We start from the raw sequence: 23,645 nt of genomic DNA, 5'->3' as shown, positions 1-23,645 counted from the left end.
CTTTACCTGAATGATGACCAAATCTTCATAGTTCTCTTTCTTTGAAGGCTTTAAAGTCAGTGTCCTCCCGTAAAAGGACAGGGTTACTGAAGCTTATGAGAAGACCCCTAGAGGGCTGGAGAGGTGGTTAAGACCACTGACTGCTCTTCCAGAGGTCCTGAGTTCAATTCCCAGCAACCACATGGTGGCTCACAACCATCTGTCATGGGATCCGATGTCCCATTCTGGTGTGTCTGAAGACAGCAACAGTGTACTCGTATACATGAAATAAATAAATAAAATCTTAAAAACTAACTAAATAAAAAATCCCGAGTCTTCCCCGACTTCGTGGTGAGATGGGGAAGACTTTGAAGAGGTGTTACAGACGTTGAGCCCGTCTTGTGCCTCCAGTTCCAGCTGCCTGAGGGACCATAGCAGCAAGGACTGTTGGTGCCAACTCTGGTGGGGCCCTTAAAGGATAAGGAAAAGAAAACCCTTGCGAGCAGAGCCGTGCAGGCTGTGGCTTTACGTGCAGCTGCTCCTTGACTTACAGCACAGCCAACGAGCCCACCCTGTGTTGAAAAATTAAGCAGGAAGATCATCTAACACGATAGTGTCCGTCCCCACCCCCACTGCAACATGGCACGCTGGCATACTGTCATGGGGCTGTCGCCCTCGCTGTGGCTGGATGGACCGGGATCCGTGGCTGCTTCTGGTTAAACTGTGCTTTGGTTTTGACACGTGTGCACACCTGTGAATGTGCGCTCGAAGGCCAAAGACAGCCTCTGCTGACACACGTCCTCAGGAACTCGGCCCACCTCCTGTGAGACATCTTTCCTTGGTCTACAGCTCATTGGTCAGGCTTGACTGGCTGTCACAAGCCCTAGCAATCACCGGTTTCTGCCTCCCCAGCACTGGGGTTACGGGTGTGTGTGCCACTGTGCCCAGCCTCTTTATGTGGGGCCTGGTCGGATCACACTCGGGTCTTTGTACTCACAGAGGAGATGGTAGCCAAGCCATCCCTCCAGCCTCCTAAAGCTATGGTGTGTGGGTGTGTGTGTGCAGCTTGATGTCTGGCTAGCCCATCACCCTGCCTCCGGCATCCTCTCCGGGGCACTGTGCAAAGGACCTGGATAGATTCAGGGTGCAGCAGTCAGCTTTAAAGTCTGAGCAGGCAGGTTCCTTGGTGGAGAAGTGGGGTCTCCCTTCAGTCATGTGATTCACAGGGGCCAAGCCTCCACCTCCAGGAAGTCCCTCTCTGTCAGCCTGCCCTCCAGGTTGGGACAACAGTTGCCAGAAAGGATGGCCTAAGTCGTCCCCCCGCCCCCCCTTAACTTCTGCAAGGTCTTCAGATCCCAGCGTTCTGGGGCTCCTTGGAGTCCTGGCCCGTCTTTGGGCAGCAGAATGTTCATTCCAGTGTCCTGGCTCCAGGCCAAAGCTATCTGTAAAGCTGGGGCCACGTCTCAGGACAGGGAATAGACACCTGTGTTGCCCGGTGACCTGGATCCCCACCACCACCTCCACCACCACCACCATCCTGAGCTGGGGGCAGGGTCTGGAAGACGCTGGCCAGTGCTGTCTGGGAAAGAGGCTGGCCGCTGAGATCCACTGCAAGCCTACGCAGCCGTTTCCTGCTCATTCGACTCCATGCTACAAAAACTCTTGAATTTGCCCCATTTTGGGTGTCCAAGTGTCACACCACCACAGCTAATAAAACCCAGAACAAAAAACGTGTTTTACAGCATTTTATACCAAGTCCAACAGGCCTCAGGGAACATCATGGGGCCTGGGCCTTGGGGTGGAGTGGCACCCACGGCAGCTAACTCCTTTGCTAGCCCTAGGGGCAGGACCGGGACACCATTTAAGTGGATTCGTGCCCTTCTTGGACCTTCAGGGGCCACAATCCAGTCTCTGGAGGGACACCTAGTGCCTTTCCCGTCTGAAGGTTGCTAGGAAACTGGTTCTACCATTCCCTGGGTGTGGGTCTGCCAAGGACTAGACAGGCACAGAAAGCTTAGGGACAGGAGATGAGGGGGTATTTGGGGAGGTCCATCAAGATTAGTGAACTGCCTAAGTGCCCCCTGCCTTGGGCCCCACGAATCTACCCTGAAAACTGCCTTCACACTCCTCAAATCCGCCCGATGACTACCGTGCGGTGCCCAGAGGGAGCCCCGTGGCCTCACCACCCACCAGCCTATCACCAGCTGAGCTTGGGGCTTGGCTCCCTGCCTCTCCTCAGGCCCCACGGGAGGCCACGCAGCCCACCAGGGCCTGTGAAGCTCCAATAAAGGCTTTAATTTGTTGAACTTGTGTTTTATCCCATAAATTAGTCACTGTTTTATTTAGCAGAATCAAGATATCCACAAACAACAGGCGAGTTCCAACTTGAACATTTTAATAAGACCAAAAAAAGTCTGTATTTTCATGTCTGTTAGAAACATATTTATGTAAACAGCCAATGGGCCGAGCTCCAGGAGCAAAGCAGAGAGGGAAGTCTGCGCCCAGCCGAGCCGGAGGAGAGTCTCTCTGGTGGGAAACACACCCAGCCTGGCATCAGTGGGTGAGGCTGTGCGTAGGCTGGCCCCCGTACACTGCAAGGACCCAACTTTATGAGCAAGTGACTGGCAGGAGTGTGACAGTCAGTGTGATGGTGCTGGGCAAGGAAGACCACGCTGCGCTCTAGATTCTCTTGCTGGTGTCCTTGGGCAGCTCTGGCCACTTGGAGACCAGCTCAATGGCGGCTGGCACAATGTGGGTGAGGCTAAGGTCAAGGGGCAGTGTTGGGGTAAACAGAGGCCACATGAACTCTGAGAGCTGCACTGCACCTGCACTTCCAAACTGGCAGAAGTTTGACTGAGCTTCCAAAGGTGTCCTGAGCCCTAGTGCCACCAAGGCCAGCAGCTTAGGCCTTGGCATGAAGGCTGCAGACCCACGACACTGTTTCTCTGGACCTGCCACCATGTGCTCCAGGCAGGAGCCGAGCCAGCATCCGGATTGGATCCGGGTACGTGCTGTTCCCAGACTGGGCAGGTCCCTGCAGGAAGAAGGAAGGAGCTGAGGGATTCCCTTGCCAAGTGGCAGTCCTGTAGCCCCAGAGAATACATAGGAGGGCTGGCCAGAGTGTGGGGCCTGGGGATGCCCGAGGCTTCATTGCCAGGTGGCCCTTTCCAGGAGTGGTTCCCGAGGCTCGAGGGGAGGAGCAAGGCTTGAGCCCCCATCATTTCTCTCTAGCAAACAGTGGGAGAACCTGGCACTGGTCTATCCCGGCACCCCTACCCTACTGGGCTTTAAAGTGACCAAGTGTCCCCTCCTCTCCCTGGTCTGGTATTCAGATCCTGACTGTGTTTGGGCTGCCCCACACACTGGGTCATGGCCAGCCTCTCAGGGATAATTTTAAAAATAAAAGATAACATGATGGTTTTTTTTCCAGTTTTTATTGAGTGAAAATGTCAAACCTTGCATCAGTCATGCAAAAAAAAATCAAATAAATAAAACACATATATTAAATTTCTAATAGCACTAAATTCAAGTGGAAAAATATTCAGTTCTTAATAACCAGGTGCCGAGGAGACCAGATTCAAGTAATCAGAGCACGCGCTGTTCAGTTCGGTTTCATGTTCTGCATTTTTTTTGTCTCAAAACCTCTCTATATATCTCTATATATCTATATATGTATATACATATAGATATATACACACATATGTGCATACATATTACTTTTATATTTATATATATACACATACATAGTTATAAAACATTAAAAAGAGCATTGGTGGATCAGGCATCGTTTTCCTCACAGAAAGAAAATAAAACAAAAATTACACATTAAAATTCAAGATGAGCTAGCAATGGCTTATAGTCCTAATGTGCAATATGAGGCTTACAAAAGGCTAGACTGCGCACGCGCACGCTCCGGCTCTTTTTTTTTTTTTTTTCCTTTTTTTTTTATTTGATTTTGCTACATTGAAAAATGTTTTTTATTCTGTTTGCTTGTTTGTTTGTTTTCCTTTACAAAACTCCTTCCACAGAGGCAGAGTCCTGTGGTAGGTCAGAATCTGGGCGAACTCTCAGCAGCAGCATGGAGGCTCTGGCAGGGCCATTTAGGAATCAACGTGCTTCCTGTTGGGTACTCTCATCTCTCCGCTGTACCCTCCCTGCTCCCTCTCCAGTTCAGATGGTCCTGGCTTTCTGGTTGTGGGCAGCCAAGAGGAGACGTGCTCACACACACACTCGGGCACACACGCACACATGCGCGTGCGCACACGCACGCACCCACACACCCACGCACGCGCACACATGCGCTCGCACACTCTCGCACATGTTCACACACTCAGAGTCAGATGGAGAGAACACCGCCCCCTTTGAAGACCCGTGGGAGGGGCTTCCGCTGACTTCCATCACCTGCTGAGCTGGCCCGTTTTCTTCCAGCCTGGCACTGGTCAGAACCCGCAGTGCACAGGTTTACCCCACAAGCCCTGCCTCAGGCAGCCTGCCCCTGCCAGAGTCTGGAGCAGCCTCTGGCTAAGTAAGTGTCTGCAGGTGAGTCCTGTGCCAAGTCTAAGTGGCCTCCTTGCCTCCAGGAAAGGGGTATTTTGGAGAAGGAACCAAATCTGGGTGGGCTGCACCTGCACAATAGCATCCCAAATAAAATAATAAAACGAAACCGGAACAAGAGAGAGAGAGAGAGAGAGAGAGAGAGAGAGAGAGAGAGAGAGAGAGAGAGAGAGAGAGAGAAAGCCCTAGAAAGCCACACGCATAACCAACAGAAAAACCCTCAAATGTTAAATTAGCTACAAACTCGTATCAAGAGAATAGTCTTTTTTTTTTTCCTTGTCTCTACAAAATTCAAGTTAAAAGTTGGAATCACGCAGCCCCCATCAGTGCTAGTGTGAGGACAAAGCCTCAAACTGAGGCCTCTAAAATAAATGCAAAACAATTCCACAGGAGCAATTGCACTCGGGTCCCCAATCCCAGGGCTGGTCTGGAGGGGAGGCGAGGCTCCCCGCACTCACCTGCTTTTTTTCCCATTTCCCCCCCTTCTCTTTTTTTTTTTTTTGTTCTATGTAGAATAATAACCTTTACAGGAAAAATACTGTACAACTTTCTTGGTTTTTGTTTCCATTTTGATTATTAAAGCCAAAACCAGTCGCATCCTTCCTGTTTGCACCAGAGTGGCTGAGACCCTCGCCTCCAGGCCCCCACCAGCTGTGCCTGCTTCGGGCCACAGCCTCGATTCGCTGGAGGCTGGGGCCTGAGTGTCACCAGACCCGGACCACAGCTTGGGGGCGGGGATGCCGGCTCGCTGCTGATTCCATGAGATTCCCTCCATGTCCCTGTAGTGTCACCCGTGCTGATGCTGACCGTCTTCGGCCGACCCTCCCCCGAGTCAGGGGGAGGTCTTAGCTGCATTGGGGGGGGGACCAGATGCTACAGGAGCCGCCGCCCCCACAACCCGGTGACCCCCGCGGGGAGCCCCTGAGCAAACAAGGACCTCGCGTGTGGGTACCGAGAGGAGCGCAGGTCAGCGCTGCCACCCCGACACAGCACCTGCTATTCCCTGAACACCCGCTCGGGCGGGCGGGGAGGGCGCGGGCGGCCCGGAGCACCAGAGGGGTCCCCGCCTCTGCCCTGAGACGGACTCGGGGTCCGGAAGCACCGGCGGGGCCAGGGCGCCTCACTCCCTGGGGCGGCCCAGCGGGGTCTGTACACAGGGGTTCACATACAGAGCAGTTCTAGAGGGGGCTGCGGTGGCGCGGCCACTAGGGTGATGCGGCGGTGGGCGCGGGGCCGGGGCCACCCAGGGCCGCCAGCGGGGTCCGCGCGCCCGCCTCGCCCGCAGCCTCAGGCAGCGACTCCTCCGAGTCGGTGCGCAGGTCCTCGTCGTCGTCATCATCATCATCATCCTCGTCGTCGTCGTCCTCTTCATCGTCATCCTCGTCGTCCTCCTCGGCCTCCTCCTCCGGCATCTCCAGCTCCTCCTCGTCGTCCTCTTGGGAGGACTCCCCAGCGGCGCTGCTGGTGGTGGTGGTGGTGGTGGTGGTGGTGGCCGCGGCGGCGGCAACCGGGGCGGGCGCAGCAGGGGCGTCCCGAGTCCCGGGGGCGGTGACAGGTGGGCCGGGGTCCCCCGTGTCCCCGAGCAGGCCTAGGCCGGCGGCCGCTGTCTGCAGGAAGAGCAGCGAGCCTTGCTCGGCGGCCAGCGTGAGCGAGCCGTCCAGGCTGACGGGCGCACCCGGCGAGGCTGCGGGAGGCTCCCCTCGCTCCTGCTTCTCGTGCTTGCGCTTGTGCGAGTCCATCTGCGACATGCCCACCACTGTGTGGCGGCAGCCCGGGTAGGTGCAGTGGAAGTGCGAGCACTTGAGCTTGTACTTGCAGTCGGGCACCGCGCAGTCGGCGCTCGAGCTGAACTGGCAGAAGCCAGCGGCGCTGATCACGTCCTGCTTGCCGTGGTGCTTGCGGTGCGCAGTGACCTTGGTGCTGTCTGTGCAGCGGAAGCGGCAGCGCAGGCAGTGGAAGTGCGTGCTGGTGCCCGAGAACGGGCAGTCGGCGAAGTGGCAGCTGAGCGAGGCCTTGAAGCGCTTGAAGTCGTCCAGCACCAGGTTGTCCACGCGGTCGTGGTGCTGTGCGTGCTTGTACATGTGCGTGCGCCCGCAGAACTTGTAGCCGCAGTTCTCCCGCGTGCAGTGGTAGTGGGTGACCTTGAGCGAGAACTGGCAGGCGGTATCCTTGCAGTCCTCGTAGAGGTCAAAGCGCCGGAAGCCCTCCAGCATCATGCCCTCGTCCAGCATCTTCCGAGACGAGGCTGTCTTCCTTCGCTTGCCAAAGGGAGACATATCCTCGATGATCCAAAAGCGCTTTTTGGCCCCTGAGGCTGTCGGCATGGAGATGGTGTTCCCTAGGGAGTAGCGGAGAGGTCAGCGTGGAAGGGGTGCCCTTTTGGCAGCCGTACCCACGTGGGCACCATTCCCAGGGTCACACCCACACAGGGCCCCTGATCCTGGCATAGTGGCCAGCAGACACCGCTTAGAAACAACACCCTGGCTTCCCCCCCTGGCTGGGAGCCTCTCCCACGGCCCCCTGGGGAACATCAGGGAGTCCCAGGCTTCCCCTGTCTTCTAGGTCTATACGGGATGACCACACAGGCATCCCGGGTGGCAGCTCTGCCTGGATGTGGTGGCTGCTTCCTGGCCAGTTTGGGTGGGAAGTGAGGACACATCCCAGCGATAATTGAAGCTGAAGGGGAAGCTGGGAATGTAGGTCGGTGGAGTGTAATTACCCAAGTTGGACCCAGGCCAGGACGCCATCACACGCCTGCCTCTAATGAGGGGCAGGCCGGCTCCCTTCCTGCCAGCTAACCAACCAGTCTCCGGCGGCCTGCTTGTCTGTGCAGGGGGAACTGCCTCCTGGAAGCAGAGTTGCTGAGAGCCCTGGGGCCATGTGGGGCTCTAACTCCTTGCCCCCAGAAGCATCTTTTTGATACGGGAAGCTAGTTTCTTTAGGTGTTGGAGTTCTCTGCCTGGGCTGAGGGACACCGTGGAAATACCAAGAAGGCTCTGCCGCCCTCTCTTTTGGTAGCCTTTCCTGAGGCCTGAACCCAGGAGCCCAGCAAAGATAAGGACTGCCTGACAGCCACCCTGGTCTACCCAGATTCTCAGGGATCAGGAAGACCCTGGCCACAGTCTTCTCTGTGCCTCCCTGGGAAGCACTTGAAGACACCTGTGGCAGTGGCTTCCAGGTAGCTGCACAGGCACCGGGAATGAGGCATTAGCTCTAGTATTCGGTCACACATTCCCAGGGACCAAAAGACCCCAGGCCAGGCCCTGCCCAGGGTAGAGGGAAGCATCTTCCTCTCTGAGCCTTCCCAGAATGCCTGGCTACCTACCACTCTGCCTTCAAAGTTCGGCAATAAATACAATATTTAAAAAAAAAAAAGCCCATCACCCACTCTCGGCAGATGAAGAGAAATCGAGGGCTGTAGGGGCATCCAGGCAGGGGGCAAGGGAGCAGCTCGGGTCTGGAAATCGTGGGGGACAGAGCGCTGCTGCTTGAAGTTGTGGGGCTTCCACACCAGCAAGGGAGCTTTCCATGCGCTGAATTCATTTTGCCAAGTTCAAGGCCACCAGCTCTGGGGGTCGGACAGCACCTAGGCTCAGTCATAATGTGAAACAGGAGTGGATGGATGGAGACCTGGGGGGATGTCTACCCAAGGAAAAGGGCAAACACACCATTCCCACAAGACCATTGGACATGGGGCTGGGACGGTGAGGGCTATCTATCTGCCGCTGAGCGCCTGGAGGCTCTGTGGGTTTCTTCTCCCTGTCTAGCTTTGGAACCTTCCAAACCTGGGCAGCTCCAAAGAGACCTGAGAATGGCAGCTGGCTCTGCCCTCGCGGTGCCAAGGAGGAAAAAGACCTCACAGGTCACTTGGCAGGACCCTGCCAGTGGTGATCGGGCTGTTAGGGGTGTGGGGTAGCCCTGCCCTTGGGTCCAGTCCTGGATCGGAGCCTGAGGCTCAGTCGGGGATGTGAGACACTGGCAAGAGGGCACGTTTGAGTTACCTGCAGCATCCTGAACTAGGGGGGCGTCCCTTTTTACTGGAGTTGGAGTGGCAGTGATGGGCGGGAAGCTGGACGGGCTGCTGATGGGGTGGGCCAGGCCCCGGCTGGCTCCGAGAGTGGTACTGAGCAGAGAGTATGACAGACAGGAGGGAGAGAAGAGGCATGGGAGGGGAGGGAGGGGCGGCCGGAGCACAGCCGGTGGGAAGGATGGAGTCAGGGTGGGCGGTGCAGCCCCACGAGCAGCCTCATCACCAGCCGCAGCAGGAGGAGGAAGAGGAGGAGGAGGAGGAACCGGGCAGCCTGGAGAGGATGGAGAAAAGCAGAGAAAAAACAAAACAAAGAACGAACAAACAAACAAACAAAACAAAACAAAAAAACCCAAATGAGAAACCCAATGGCAAGTGCAGTATGGAGATAAGTGAACAGATGAGCAGAGAGGTGCGGCAAGGAAGAAGGGGAGGAAGGAGAGAGGCTGGTTGGTGCTCTGTGGGCAGAGGTCAGGGTGGGCACGGACGCCCGGGGAGGGCCTCGAGGAGGACAGGGAGGGAGGAGCCTCTGAGGGGACCGGGTGGGTGTCTGGGTTCTGAATGGAGGCTGGGACGGAGGCCGGGAGGAGGCCCGGCACGGGCTATGCTGCTTTTTTGGGGGCAAATGGGACAAGTCCTGGCCTCTCTCTGGGGAAAACCAAAGTGACCTGGAGGGACGGCATCAAGGAGGTGGGCAGAATGACCAGAGAGGCCTCAGTGCCCAGTGTACGAGCTCGTCTGCTGCATCCATCTTGGCCTCCTTGGGGGCCACTTGACTATCAACCTGTGTCCCCAAGAACGACTCAGCTGGGCCTGGGACTCGGGCCTGGGACGCTCACCTGCGGCTGTGCTTTCGTTGCCCACAGGGGTGCTGGAGCAGCTGCGGTCCATGGTGGAAGACTCCGAGGATGCCGCGCCGGGGCTGCAGCCCGTGTAGTCCATGCCCTCGTCTGTCTCGGCATCCATTAGGCTCGGGGGACCCTGGAAGAAAGTAGAGGGGCCCTAAGGTAGGAGGAGTCCACGGGTTCCTTGGGCATTATGGGTAGCGTGGCCCCGCGCGCCTACGAGTGAGGACGGTCGTCGGGCCGCGCGGCCTCGGCTCTCACCTGGGATGGGGGCACTCGGTCGAAGTTCTTCCCCAGCATTCTCCGCATGTGCTTCCGGGCATGCGAGGTCATCTGGTGCTTGAGGAGAAAAGAGAACTGGCAGCCTTCCCGGATGCAGTGGAAGTGACTGTTCACCTGGTTGTACTTGCAGCCTGTGGGTATGAGCACAGCAGCCGTGAGCCTCGCTCCATGTGCTGGACGCACCGGTGGCCTGGTTCATAGGTAGGTGGCATTTGGGGGGAATACCTGTAGCCAGGTATTCATTCCAGGAAGCCCGAGTCTGCCTGGCTGTCTAATCCCTGGCTTCCCCTCTGGCTGGTACAGGGGCCTGGTTCTATATACTCTATATACTCTTCTCCGAGAAGCCACATGTCCACAGCAAGGGGCCTTCAGGAAAGGACCTCTCTCTAGCTAGCCGCCTTGTTTAGATTGCTGGTCAGCTGGCCTCCACCCCGCCTCCACCCCCCTGCTCCTGCTTTGCTGAGAACAAACAGAGCGGGCAGGACCCAAACAGCAGCAGCTAAGGGCAGGCAGCAGCTAAGGGCAGGCGAGGGCCTGCCCGTTGCCATGGCACTGGGCTGGCCAGGTGTCTTATGTCACCTCCCAGCTTTGTTTGGCCCCAGCTACTACCAAAACCACCAAAAGTTGAGTAAACAAGCTCGACTCCAGATTCCCCCGACAGCTGCGAGCCCAGCCTGGTACAGCAGAGGCCGCCAGGTGTGGACACCTGTTGCTGTGGTTACCGGCCCTCCTCGGCCCTGGATCCTTTCTGAACCAATACCCGAAGGGAAGGTTTGCTTTCTTTCTCTTCTGGCAGTTAACTTGGAGTGTCTCACCCTTCACCTACGGAGGGCTCAGAATGCAGCCTCCATGGACTCCCCAGGCTCCTGACACCATGGCCACGGGACACGGGAGAGGCCTGGCCAGTAGACACCACATCCACCGACCCACCATTCCCTGTCTTCCAGCTTCCGGTCTATTCCTAGGAGAGTCCTGCCCCACATGTGCAGGTCTATAGAAAGCTGCCCCATCCCAAGGCTAAACGGTAGGCTCTGCCCTCTGCCTGTGGGCCTGAGGCCCTTCCCTACAGGCTTCCCCAGTGCCTTGGGCCAGTGCAGGAAGGTGTCAGAGAGGCATCAGAAGGCTGGGAAGCACCCAAAGCCTGTGTCTCCTGTTCATCGCGTACTTCAGCATTGCCTACGATGTCCCCATAACAGGGTGCTGGCACTAAGTACCCCTGTAAGCATACGCTAAATGCTTTAAAAAGTAAATAAACAACTGAAAGGAACAAACAGCTCCATTTGGACAAAACCCTCAGAGCTCTTTAGCTCCCAGGACGTCCAAATCTTATTTGTCCGCCCTTTTCAAAGAAAGGGGAAGCAAGAGTAGCCGAGCCTGGGATGCCAGGGAGCGGCCCCAGGGTGTTGTCTTGGGGTGGGGATGAGGCTTGGGGCCCTTCTCACTGTCTTTCTGGGACGTCTGGGCTCTGATGCTTTGCAACCTGTCCGACGACACTGGGCGTAAGGTGCCTGGGATCTTTCACAGATCCTGGAGCTGGATCTTTCACAGATCTGGGGGGGTGGCAGCGGCAGGAGTGAGTACCCGGAAAGTTGACCCAGGCCACCGGGACCCCAGGGATCAGAGCTGAGGTGTGACCTACTGGAAGTCCCTGCCCACCCTTGGCCTCAGTACCTAGCCTTCCGCACTCCTCGCGCTTGGTGAAGTATTTGAACCCGTTGGCTGCCCGCCGCTCAGCTTTCTCGTGCTTCTTTATGTGCCACGGAAGTTTGGTGGTGATGTTGGTGACAAAGTAGCAGCCCGTCCGGAGGCAGTGGTAGTGCCCACGCATCCGGAACTCACAGTGCTGTGGGGAGACAAGGCGTACATGCATCAGGACGGGCAGGAACATCTGGGAGTTCCTGCTTGTCTCTGGGCCATGGAAGGTTCTCTAACCTGTGCTCAGAGTTAGAAAACACAGTTGCGTGAAGCAGCACTAAGTCCGCTGTGGTAATCTTGTGGCTCTTTGCTAATGTCACACTCAGAGCAGACATCACTAATCTGTTTTCAAGTTCGTCCCCATATGACCAGACCTGGGCAGACATCACTAATCTACCCCAGCACTCCTAACTTAGGCAGACATCACTAATCTATCCTAACAGTCTTCTCTGCACACTTAGACCTTACTCCTGACTACTCAGGCAGCCTACCAATCTTGGAGACTAGGCCTTTAAAGAGAACCTGATCTGTCCTTTCTGCCATGCGTGGACTGTTCTATTTCTTTATCCAATGAGCCTATTTTAAAATTCTAGGCCTCTAGGGAAAGGGGGCATAGCTATTTCCAGGATGGGCATGAATGATGTCACACAGTGGCTGAGATAGCATTTAGTCACCACTGGGAGTTAGGCCTGAAATGACAGCCCTCACCAACTGAGCATCAGTCTGGACCCCTGCCCAGGGGCCTCTAGGGGCTCTGGAGACAGACAGTGTGCGTCCTTCCCAGTGTCTGGTGCAGGCCAACTTAAAAATGGTGTGAAAAGTGGAGTCTCTGCCAGGAGACGCTTGCCCTGGGCCTTGGGCCTCCCGAGCCCCGCCTCACTGACCTGGTTGGGACACAGACACTGCAGAGAGTAGTAAGCAAACTGGTCTCGCACGTTCACCAGGCTGTTGCTGGGGTTGATGTGGTCCAAGCAGTGGGACTCGGCCTTGCCTGAGGTCTTACAGACGTACTTGCAGTTCCCGAAGAGACAGTGGAAGTGGAACTTGCTGGCGTACTTGCAATCCGTCGCCAGGCATGGATCGCTAGAAGGAAACCACAGCCCAGAAGGTCATTGGCATCCCAAGCCCTCCCGCTAATGTCCTCTCTTGGTTTGTGTTAGGGTTCCCTCCTCAGTCACCAGGAGTGTAATCAAGGGAAATGTGAGGGGTCACCCTCCTGCTCAACGGGAACATTCAGTTAGAGACTACAGATCCCAGCATGCATCCCTGTCTCCTTTTGGGAACTCTTGCCTGGTAGATGGGGGAATTTGCCATAGACAGGGTGCTCAGAGCAGTGCATGCTGGGACATGTAGTTTCCAAAGCCACACCTCAGGATTAGAGATAAGATGACTGCAGTAACTTCTTGGGCATAAAAATAATGGATAGTTCTGCCATTCCTGGCCGGGTTCCAGCAAAGGCTTGGCTGGCAAGACATGGCACTGCATGGATGTAGCTGACTGACAGACTGCAGATGGGTGGGCAGCCCTACCGGGAAGTGCCACTACTGTGGGGTGTGAGCAAGCGGTAACATGTGTCTGGTGTCAAATCCTGCTGGGGCTCACAGCTTCTGGGACGTCCCAGGGTCAACTGAGGCCTACAGTGCCCACCTACCCAGAGAACCTAGGGGCCTGGGGAGTGATAGGGGCCGGCGGCGGTGCTAATGAGTGGGGAAGAGCTGGAGCACCCACTATAGTCTATGAGGGTTGAGTGCCAGGGAGCTGCAGCCATGGCTGGGAGCCCACTGGCTATGGAGAGATGTGGTCTCCAGAGAATGGAGCCATGGTGGGAGCTCTGGCCAGGGTCCGGAAGCTAAGGAGGCTACCACATCAGGGAAGGGAGGGGAGTACCGGAAATGGGAGACAAAAGAGCACTGTACCCTTCCGTGCCATGGGCCCAGCCCCAGGTTCTCAGAGAGGGAGGACAGCTGTTACTCAGGTGGTATAAATAATCCAATTTATTACTTTTTTATTGAGAACAGGAAGCCACACACTTTATGATACAAAGTCACCGTTCTCGCCGCAAGAAACCACCACCATTATGTGAAGAAGGTTCCTTCCACCCCTGACCCCTGTGTGGACCTTGAGGGGCCTAGGCCCTGCTCCCACCCATGCCTTCCCTGCCCTGTTGACTCAGCCTGTGTGTGCTCCAGAGTTGGCCAGCAAGGTGGCGGCCCCAAGGGAACATAGCCTTTTTGTGGGACCAGGAAGTTTCCCGAGGAACCCCCATATCTAGCTCACCCCAGCCAGTCCTTGCAGGATCCCAACGGATCACCGAGGGAGGATAAGGCCACTTGCACCCACATCACCCTCTTACTGGCTGTTCGGTACAAGTGTACAGTGAAAGCTAAGTCCCTGAAGCTGAAGACAGCCAGTGTAACTCTGCAGGGTGAGGAGCAGGGCCTCCTTGCTGCCCTGGCCACACCCACTCCCAAGACACAGGGACAGGTGCCAGCTCATGGAGGGACTCACTTGTCCTGGAACTGGAGGAACCCGGGTTTGACCTGAGGCTTGGCACTCTCTAGAGACGTCGTCGCCAGGGGCGAAGTGGGCAGGTGAGGCACTGATGAGGGAATCTGAGGCATCTGGGGTATGGTAGAAGCCAGTTGCTTCCAGGCGAGCAGGGTGGGGGTGGAGGGCACGGAGACGGGGCTGGGAGCAGGCCCCTCCAGAGAAGATCCAGGGACCATGGTGCCAGGAGGTGCTGGCGGGGACGAGGGTGCCAAGGGAGGTTTGGTCTCTGCAGCAGAGGTTGGGAAGGAAGCCTCTGTGGTTCCCTTTGCTGTTCCTCCCTCCGTCCGGAAGTGGAAACTATGGGAGGCAGAAGAGGTGTCTCAGTATCAATCGATAGCACCCACCGCCAGGTCAGCCCTTCCCCATCTATGCCTGCTTGGCACTTCATGTGACCCTATTACAATGAAGCCTCGTGTTCCTGCCGCATTCCCAGCGTAGACTCTGGAGATCTCCCATGACCCTACCTGAGCAGAAGGACTTGAGAACCAACCGTTGGTCCCACTGTCGATCTGAATCTGGGCTAGACTCTAACTCCTCTACTGAGGGCTTGTGTCCTGAGCTCCTCCCTACACCTAGGCTGTGTGTGAGAGAGTAGCCTGTCTCCTCAGGCCCCTCCCTTCGAGAGGGTGTTCTGAGATTCACAGGGAGGAGGACACTAAGTGTTTGGGAGGCTCTGGTGCAGCAGCTGGGGAGAAAGCCTGACACAGACCTAGAGAAGTTCTGAGTGCTGGTCCGGGCAGCACTGGTTGACACTGATTTTTAAACTGGACGGAAATCATAAAGACACTGAAATTCCTTAGGTAAAGGAAGTGTAAAAGGGGTCACCTAGAAAGACCTGCATCCAGGGTCCTTTGCCCTGGTACCAAACCAAGTCTTTTCACCTGGGCTCTGGCCTTTCTAAACACTCTTTGGGGTCCTATGTCAGGTAGCCCCATTAGGTCTGGCTGGTGGCAGCTGGTCCTCCGGGGCTCAGAGTGTAGGGCTGAGGGAAGCCTGCCCTCCTTGTGGGGCAGCCCCTATGAAGAACTCAGGTCTGTGGCCTGGTGACAGCTGCGCTGGGGTGTTGCTTAGAGGGTGGCTAGCGGCCTGTCCTAATCCCCCATCAGGTCCAGGGCATAGTGTGGATGGGGCTGATTTAAGGAACACCCTCCCTTCCCCCCTCCCCCAAGACCCTCACTCACTTCGCATGTTTAATGGCTCCGTCCAGGGTGCTGAAAAGCGCACCGCACTCCTCCACCACACAATGGAAGTGGGCCTTGTGGAGGAAGTCACACTGGGCATCGCAGAAGTCCTTGGTGCCGAACCTGGTCAGAAGAGCTCGGCAGTTAGAGAGTCTCAGTCAGAGGTGGGGCCTTGGCCACCAAGATGGGTGGCAGCAAGACCCTCCGTTGCCCACCACCCCCGTCCTCTGCCGAGCCCTCACCTGCGGAGGTACACTTTCCAGGGCTCCGACAGCTTCTCTTGAACTAGTGCCTTCACGGCCTTGCCCAAGAAAGGCGAGGGCTCCCCGGCGGGGCTCCCCTCCACTTCTGTCTTGATGTTCAGCAAGTTTCCGAGGCTGGGGTTGCCCTGAGACATCTGCAAGGAGAGGTGAGCTTGGAGCTGGGGAACCTCAGGACGGACAACACCCGTCCTGCTGACTGCCTGAGCCCTGCAGTGCTGTGAGCAGAGAACACACGCACCCTCGGGACTTGGCTACAGAGGAGGCCCATCTGAAAGACCGTGGCCCTCCCCGGGTGGCAGGGCCTCGGGGAAAAGGACCAGCCTGCAGCTGGAGCCGTCGTTCAAGCCAAGGCCTCTGCTCTTGGGTGCACACGGCAGCCCATCTTTCCCCGAGACTTTGCCCACTCCCTGGTTATTCTCCTACCAGAAGGTATTCAAAAGAAACGCAGGAGGGGGAACGGCGTGTCGGGGGACCCCCGTGAGCTTCGTGAGAATGAAAGCTAATGTGGAATGTGAGGGAGCAGGGGACGGTGACCAGAGGAAGGCGAAGGACAGCAGGAGAGCAACCAGGAAAGGGTGGGCAGCAGTAAGAGCATCAGCGGCTGGAACCCCACCCACTGCACGAGGTCCAGCCCAGATCCAGCTCCCTGTTCAACCCAGTCACTTGTGTAACAGTAACCAAATTAATCTTGCTGCAGTCAAATTTATCATGTGAAGGGGAAAATATATTTGAGATGATGTATAATTTACAAAGACCCTGCATTATTTAAAATAAATGTTCTGGAGCGACCTCTCCGGAAGGCGTCCGAGACCATTACTCAAGCCGAAAAGTGGAAATTGATGCTTTTGCTCCCACTTTGGTCTCCCCTCCCCCACCCCCTTTAAAACAAACAAAAAAATTATATAAAATAAATAAATAACATTAATAACGGAGGGTCAGAGAAGTTAGAGGGTTCTGGAGAAGCTTTTGGAGCCCTCTATCCAAAGGGGAAAAAAGGGTGTCAGGGGCTGAAATATATTTCTTCAGCCAGTTCATTAAATTAATTTGTAAGCAGTGGCTCTGAAATTATATTCGATGAAAAATGGCCTCAAAATTTAAATGGTACAAACTCATCTTATTAGAGGGAAAACATTAAAAAACAAACACATCCCCCCAACCCCCCAGCACAGCTTTAATTTCTCTGGGTGGGGGAACGGGAGGCGTGTGATGAATGGTTCTTACCTTATTCATAAGCGAGGATAAAAGAGATGAATTTGCCGGGACTGCGTGGCCATTTGATTCATTACTAGAACACACAAACCAAGGGGCTTCAACTCAGACATCCATGGGGCCAGGCCCAGAGGCCCTTCCCTCCCAGTCAGACAAACCCAGGTGCTCTGTGGCAGAGTGAACCCTGGACAGGAGGGTGAGCTCAGCTTGGTCCCCAGGGCTGGCTGAGAGTAAGAGGCCCAGATCACCTCTCTGGGGCTTAGGCCAGCTTCTGCAGGAGCTTCTCTGGCCTTGCCTCACCTGGGCTCCTTCACAGTCAGGTCTAGACTGCGGTCTTGGGAGGCCTCGTGGGGACCCGGGGTGCCAGCACTGTCAGGCTCCTGCTTCACCTGGGCCTGGGGGAACTTGGTGGGGGTGGACTGCTGCCCACTTCCTGCAGGGGAGGGGAAGGGAAGATGGGATCAGAGGGGCTCAGGTTTCCTCAGATCTCACACAGGGACAGAGTCTAGTACCCCCAACTCCTTCACACCCAAAGGAAGGACAGTGGGCAGAACAGGCAGGGGGGCCCCAGGGGGACTGGCTGCTGGTCAGCGGTTCTTCCCGCTGACAAGATCACTTGCGACGCGTACCCCGGTGTGGCAATTCTTCAAGTGATAATTATTGCAAAATTATGTCAAAGTTGTCCTGGCTTAGGGCCTCCTGGAGGAGGAGAGCGGGTGGCTGGGGAGGGGGCCTGGGCGGGGACAGGAGACCCTTCATTTCCTCCACCAACTGTCACAGTCGATTTGTGGGGCTGCCGCTTGAGCTTTTATTAAAGACTCTGTTAATGCTGAGGGAAAGTGGCAGATCTGGACTGGGAGCGGCCCCTCCGTAGTCCCTGCCCACTGTTGCCGAGGCGACGGCCCTGTCTGCACTGAGCATGCCTGAGGAGGGCATCTGCTGTGTCAGGGCTATCAAGGCTGACGGGCCAATCAGGGTGGTTCAACCTATGCGACCTCATCCGTCTGTCAAGCTGTCCAGGGCAGAGACTGCAGGCCCTTCCTGGACGCCTGACTGGGTATGAGGGGGAGCTTGGTGGGAAGAGACCATGGGAGGCTGACGGGGCAGGGCCAAAGGAAGTTGCTGACAGGATGGCGTCCAGTGAGCCTTGGTCCCCATAATCCCCAAGTGACTGAAATATTAATTTGCCCCCAAGGCACTACAGCTTACAGAGAGCTGCTCCACAGACACAAGTGACATTTTATTTAAAATGAAGGGAAACAACTCCCCTCCCCTTTATCTGACCTTCCTTTTGTGGGGGATGAGGGAGAGAGATTTTCTAGGGTAAAAAAGTAACTTGACAGTCTGGTAGCAAAGACTTCTACGGCCCTACCTGCAGGCCCCTGGCTGGAGGAGTGCACTTACAGTAAGGTTCCTCCCACACTCGGAGTGGAAGACAGGGGTTCCAAACAGGGCCACGACCCTCTCATGAACCGAGAGAACTTCTAGCCTTCAGGAATCCACACTACAGTAGCTCCTGCGGTCACCTATCCTAGGTTCCACAGAGAAAGCCCAGCTCCCTTCCCCGACAGGCATCCCAAAGAGGTGGGATCAGAGCCTCATGGGGGTTCAAGGGACCCTTGGTCTTGGCTGGTTCTGAGAAGGTTTTGGATGGGAGCGGAGTGTGAAGGCCGGGCAGCCAGGTTTCAGAGGATGTGGCTAGGAGCAGGTCTCTCTCCCTGTCCCACCCACTCCACAGGGTGGGGCTTCTGTCTCTGCCCTCCCGCATCCAGCTCAGCGAGCGGCTAGCAAGCCACTCTGGGCCAAGCACCGGTGGTTTCTGAAGGACCAAAAGGAGCCATGTCCCCGGGGGTGAGCTGAGCTCTTTCCAGGAATCCAAAGAGCACTGATTACCCTCCAAGAAAGAAGGGCAGAGAAAACAGGAAAGAGGAGAAGGAAAACTCCCGAAGAAAAGGGAAGGAGAGAGGAGGCAGGGAAAGGGGGTCAAGGGACAAAGCCTGAGAGTCATGCTATACAGGTGCAGATGTAAATACTATTCTCTGGGATCACATTTCTCTCTGTGTCAGCTAGACAAGAGCCGAGAGAAGAGGTGGCCTTGGAGGACTCTGCTCAGGGACTCATTGGTGACAGAGCCAGCGAGACCTGGTGCCACTAGGCCACCCAGGTGCTCAGAGACAGAACTACTGACCGGCTCCACATACAGAGAAGGAGCAAATCCCTGGGCGCATGGCTAAAATGAGGGACCGCACCACCACCAAAGGGCAAATCAACAGGATGGAGAGAGACCGAGCAGAGAGAAGGAACGGCTAGGAGGGGGGTACAGGTGTGTGGGCCGGGCAGACACTCTTCCCAGCCTGCCCTGTGTCCTTCAGTCTGAATACTGGGAGTTGCCAGTTTCCAAGTCTGCTTGCTTACTGGGCAGGGCCCAGCCTGCTCACCTGGGTCAAAGGTGGCAGAGGGCTTGAGGGCGGCCGCAGCCAGTCTAGCCATCATGGGTGAGATGAGGCCTTTGCTCGCAGAGATCCTCTCCATGATGGAGGCAGGGGGCACCGAGAGAGAGGTGGCAGCTGTGGGGGCTGAGTCCCCAGCTCCAGAAGCCATCAGAGCTGGCATGTCGGGGGTCGCCGAGGTTGTGGCCCCAGAGGTCATGGAGCCCAGGAGCCCTGGAGATCCCACAGGCAGTGAGGCGCTCCCACGGCCAGGAAGGAGAGGGAAATAGGGTGTGGTGGTGGGCAGGCCTGAGTTAGAGAGGGCCAAGGCCAGGGGAATGGAACCGGACAGGCCCTGGGGCAGCAGGCCTGCCATCTTGCTATTGGGAGGCTTGGCGGCACTTGGGACAGCCTCGGCAGTGGTGGCAGCAGCCGCAGCGGCCAGGGATGCGGAAGATTGCTGGCTGTTGGGGGAGGCGCTCAGGCTGGAGTTCTTGCTGCTCAGGGCAGAGAAGTCCACAAGGTCGTCATTGCTGGACTCCTCATGTTCCGTGTCCTTGGTGCCCAGCAGGGAGGCCGGCAGCCCCAGGGCACCGGAGGACCGGATGTGCCGGCGCTCGTGCTTGCGCTTGTGTGAGGTCATCTGGCTGGTGGAGGTGAAGGTGAAGCCGCAGCCGGCGCGGATGCAGTGGAAGTGGTTGGTGGCCTTGCTGTACACGCAGCCCTCGTATTTGCACTCCTCATATTTGTAGAACTTCTTGAAGCCATCCTTGGCGTAGGCGTCGTCCTTGATGTGGTAGCTTTTGTGCTTCTCGATGTCACACTTGTTCTTGAAGGTAAACGTGCAGCCGGGGCGCCTGTGTGGGACACGAGGAGACTGACCCTGGGACCCAAGGGAGGCCCCGCTCTGACAGTCCCATGCTCCGGGAGGAAGGGACCCTCAGGGGCAAGACTGAGGCCCAACACCAAGGCAGGGCCACTGAGCAGCCCTGACATCTGCCCAGCAGGAGCAAAGGCCCTGAGGATCCATGGCCAGGTTCCCTGCTAGTCCCTCTTAGAGCCTCAGTGGGCAGTCACTCACCTGCAGTGGAAGTGTGTGGTCTTCTGTCCGTAGAACTGACAGTCAGCCGTGCCGCAGTCCTCGGTGGCCCGGAAGCGCTGGAAGCCGTCATTGATGAGCTGGGTGTTCTTCTTGTGGAAGTTCTCATGGGTCATGACGTCTGAGGTACTTGTGTACACCTTGTTACATCCCACCTGTGCAGGCCAGAACGGCGGTTAAGGGATGCAAGTCTGGCCCTCCTAGGCCAAACGAACCCAGTGTTGCGGTTGGAGCCAGGGCTATGGGGTTCTGTTGGGGTAAGCTTGGCACCTCTGAACCTCAAACCCCTCAGGTTAGCCCAGGCAACGGAGCAAAGAAAACCTCCAGGAGCCTCCACCCTTCCCAGGGAATGACTGCGATCCGTCTGCAGAGTATTGGTCTTCAGACCCGAAATACTGTTGGCCCAGTTGAGGGAGCCACCTTCTAGAGAAGCTAGGTTTGGGGGGGTCCTAGCTGGTGACTCTATCTCTAAAGCCTTAGGATTGGACAGGGGCTGGACCCTAGAGGTCACCTTTAGCTCCAGGACTTCCTTAGCGGATGGCTGCTGGGCATGGTGCCCTCCCACCCACTACAGATGGGCCAGGCAGGCAACGTTGCCATATTGAGTAAAAAGCAGTGGCCCTGAGCGCCCTCGAAGGCTGGGCTGTACCAGTGTCTGCACCATCTCAGGCCCAGAGAGCAGGGGCCCCCCTCTCCTCACACCAGGCTGTTTCAGAGAGGCCATAACAATCTCTGACAAACACGGGGGAGGTGTACGGCTGCTATTTGCAACCCAAAGTTGCCCCTCCTGAGCTTGACACCTTGAAAAAGCCCAGACTCGGTGTGGCATTAAAACAAAGAATTAAACAAAAACCTCTGCGGGAATCATTTGCAACTGCTGCTCTTGGTGTTAAAGCCCGAAAAATGTCGGTCTATATAAACAGCTCGCTGAATATCCCCCCACACCAAGTATGGCAACAGGGAAGGCCCCACCCCGGCCACCAGACACTGCCGACACCCGAGCTTCTGGGGTTCTACCTGCCAACCAGCCCTATCCTGGATCAGGAGAAGAGGAGGGTCCCGGCCCATCAGGCCCCTGACTCCTGGGGCAGCTCTCCTCCTGGGATAGAGGGCTGGGGGAAGGTTCTAGAACCCTCCGGCTGCTGGCACAGCAGGCACCTGCATGCAGTGGTAGTGGGTGCTCTTCCCATTGAGGTGGCAGCCGTGGTAGTAGACGCTGCAATCGTCCAGCGGGCTGAAGCGCATGAAGCCGTGCTGCAGGGAGTTGTCTCGCTTCTTGTGCATGTTGTAATGTCGGATCACGTCCTGCTTGCTTGTGAACCTCTGCCAGAAAAGAGCACCAAGTTGGCAGAAGCCCGTGCCCCGGGTCCATGTGCCAAGAGTGCTTGGACCAGGGCTGGCCCCAAGTCCCTCAGGTCACCCTATAAATAACCCTGTTTAGGGTCAAGTCAGCCTAGACGGCCCAGCCAGTTCCCGGCACGCTGGCCCTTGGTAGGAATGATTCCAAAGACTTAGAAACCACAGTTCCTTCCCTGACCTCTCCCGAGGTTCCCAACATCCAGGAGCACAGAAGATGCCTTGGGCCAGCCGTGAAGACCAGGGCTCTGATGGGTGAGAACACATTCTACCTAGAACTCTGTACAGGCTGAGCAGGAAAGAGAGGAAGCCAATCTGAGACAGCCTGCGCCTGCGCCTGCGCAGATGGTCTGCGTTATCTCTTCACCAGCTCTGCGCTTGCCTTGTGATCTCGGCTTGACTCCCGGTGAAGGGGTGCTGGGATCGGCACCACTGAGACATCAATGGCTGCTGCAGACCCCATTGGTTGCTTGTTTAACAGGAGCCTGGGGATGCACACGGAGTCTGCACTCTCTGCTTGTCTATGTCAAAGTCAGGTGGCTAGTAGAGGGCCCCCAGCCCCCACCTACTTCCAGCATGAGCCCGTGCTGGCTGGTGAGTGCAGGATGGCCCATACCTGGTAGTTGCACTCTGGGTCCAGACAGTGATAGTGCTCGCGGTACTGGTAGGCGCAATGGATGTGGCCGCAGTGCTGACTTCCTGAGAACCTGAAGACAGAAGTGGGAGGGTCAGACCCATCTCGTTCAAGGATGCCAGTCCCTGAAAGGACTCTTCTAGAACCCAGGCCTGAACAACTCCTTCTGCCTGGGCCCCAAAGATGTACTTCTGGGGTTAAGTGGGCCTGGGTGGAAATACGGGGTTACAAGGGTGAAAAAGGCAGAGGCTGGGAAGCCAGAGTGAGTAACTGGACCTGTCAGGGAGCCCAGGCCTGCCGAGCTGCCTGGCTGCCACACTTGTCTGGAAGGCAGTGCCAGGCGGGGCAGAGGTCAGGACTCAGGTGGGAGAAAAGCAGCTGGGACAGGCCACAGCATCAAGTCACTAAGAGACAGACCAGACAGACCTATAGTCCCACACAACCCAAAGGCCTTTTTAGCAGGTAATGACCTTACCACCCCCAACCCACACTACACTGGCAGCTCAGCCCAGGAGGGGCCACTGGCTAGGCCAATCCCAGGCTGTTGTGGAAAGGAGTTAAAGGCTCTCTCCGTGTTCTTGGCTTTTCCTGACACTTGAAACAGTCCAGAGTTATGAATTTTTAAAGCACAGCATCTGTTTGGCTTCCCGCGGCAGGGAGCTCACTTTCCAGCCAAGTGCACGGCCAAGAGCCCTGCGCTGCCACCGGCCACTGAATGGCCTCTCTCTGGGCCTAGGCTTGCTAGAGCGTGACTCTCACAGCCTTGGTGATGGCCAGATAGGGCCAGCCACTCTGGGGAAAGCCATCCACGACAGCCCTGGGGAGGCACTTCACTCAGCCAGCCTGTTCCCTTCTGTGGATGACGCACTGTTTGGAGATGGGGGTGGGGACAAGCCCCGCTGTATGGGGAAAGCCACCGGCAATCAGTATTTCAATGGAAGCTGCCAAAAGGGCCATCTGCTGAGGCACTAACATAGTGATAACAGTAAAGAGAAGACAGAAGGTGAAGAAGAACACTGAAGACCACGGCAAGGCAGATGCCACCAGGGCGTGACCCTGCCACATGTCCCTCGGGAGGCTCAATTTGGGGAATGTGCGGACCTTCATCTGTCAATCCTGCTTCCTTCGGGATGGATCTCAAGGCTGGCTTCATCGGGGTCTTCCCCTGGGATCCCAGTAGGCCACAGCAGGAGATTACAGCTGTCCACTTCCCTCAACCCCAACAGCTCTCCTGTGCTCTGTACTCTATCCAAGGTGCCACGTGAGGTCAGCTGCAGAGGGGGCCCGTGTACTCACCTGCGGCAGGCCTAATATGGAGCCCTTTCCCTATGTTTTGGGCATACTTATAAGTTGCCTAAGGACTGTGTTGCCCACACCACCCCAAAGAGGAGGGTCTGAGATAGACACAGGTGCAGCCTCTCTAGGGGAGATTAGAGACACAGAGAGAGGAGATGTAGGGAAAGCAGCCCCTTAGCCCTGGGGATGAACTAATACACAGGTGACTTCACAGTCCGTGGGCACGCCTGGCTCCCCCCACCCCCT

General features: G+C 56.5%; 1 protein-coding gene across 4 annotated transcripts in view; it reads right to left on the bottom strand.

Moving 5' to 3' along the window:
* Positions 1–3,397: 3,397 nt before the first annotated feature.
* Positions 3,398–23,645, bottom strand: part of Casz1 (castor zinc finger 1) — a 150,127-nt gene continuing 129,879 nt past the window's right edge. For 2 of the 4 annotated variants that reach the window (XM_087549499.1, XM_087549498.1), the window contains 15 exons: positions 22,086–22,176; positions 21,272–21,436; positions 20,096–20,268; positions 19,024–19,871; positions 16,886–17,018; positions 16,598–16,661; positions 15,356–15,510; positions 15,114–15,236; positions 13,891–14,229; positions 12,267–12,465; positions 11,359–11,530; positions 9,667–9,818; positions 9,400–9,541; positions 8,535–8,834; positions 4,584–6,871 (listed from right to left, as the gene is read on the bottom strand). In XM_087549499.1, the coding sequence (XP_087405625.1) occupies positions 5,739–6,871; positions 8,535–8,834; positions 9,400–9,541; positions 9,667–9,818; positions 11,359–11,530; positions 12,267–12,465; positions 13,891–14,229; positions 15,114–15,236; positions 15,356–15,510; positions 16,598–16,661; positions 16,886–17,018; positions 19,024–19,871; positions 20,096–20,268; positions 21,272–21,436; positions 22,086–22,176 (4,189 nt within the window). In that variant the 3' untranslated portion in view covers positions 4,584–5,738. 4 annotated transcript variants of the gene reach the window in all.

Source organism: Rattus norvegicus, chromosome 5, assembly GCF_021556685.1.
Source record: "Rattus norvegicus strain SHRSP/BbbUtx chromosome 5, alternate assembly SHRSP_T2T, whole genome shotgun sequence".
Classification (NCBI taxonomy): Eukaryota; Metazoa; Chordata; class Mammalia; order Rodentia; family Muridae; genus Rattus; species Rattus norvegicus.
The sequence above is the reverse complement of the archived record's forward strand: the minus strand, read 5'-3'. Positions and strand labels throughout refer to the sequence as shown.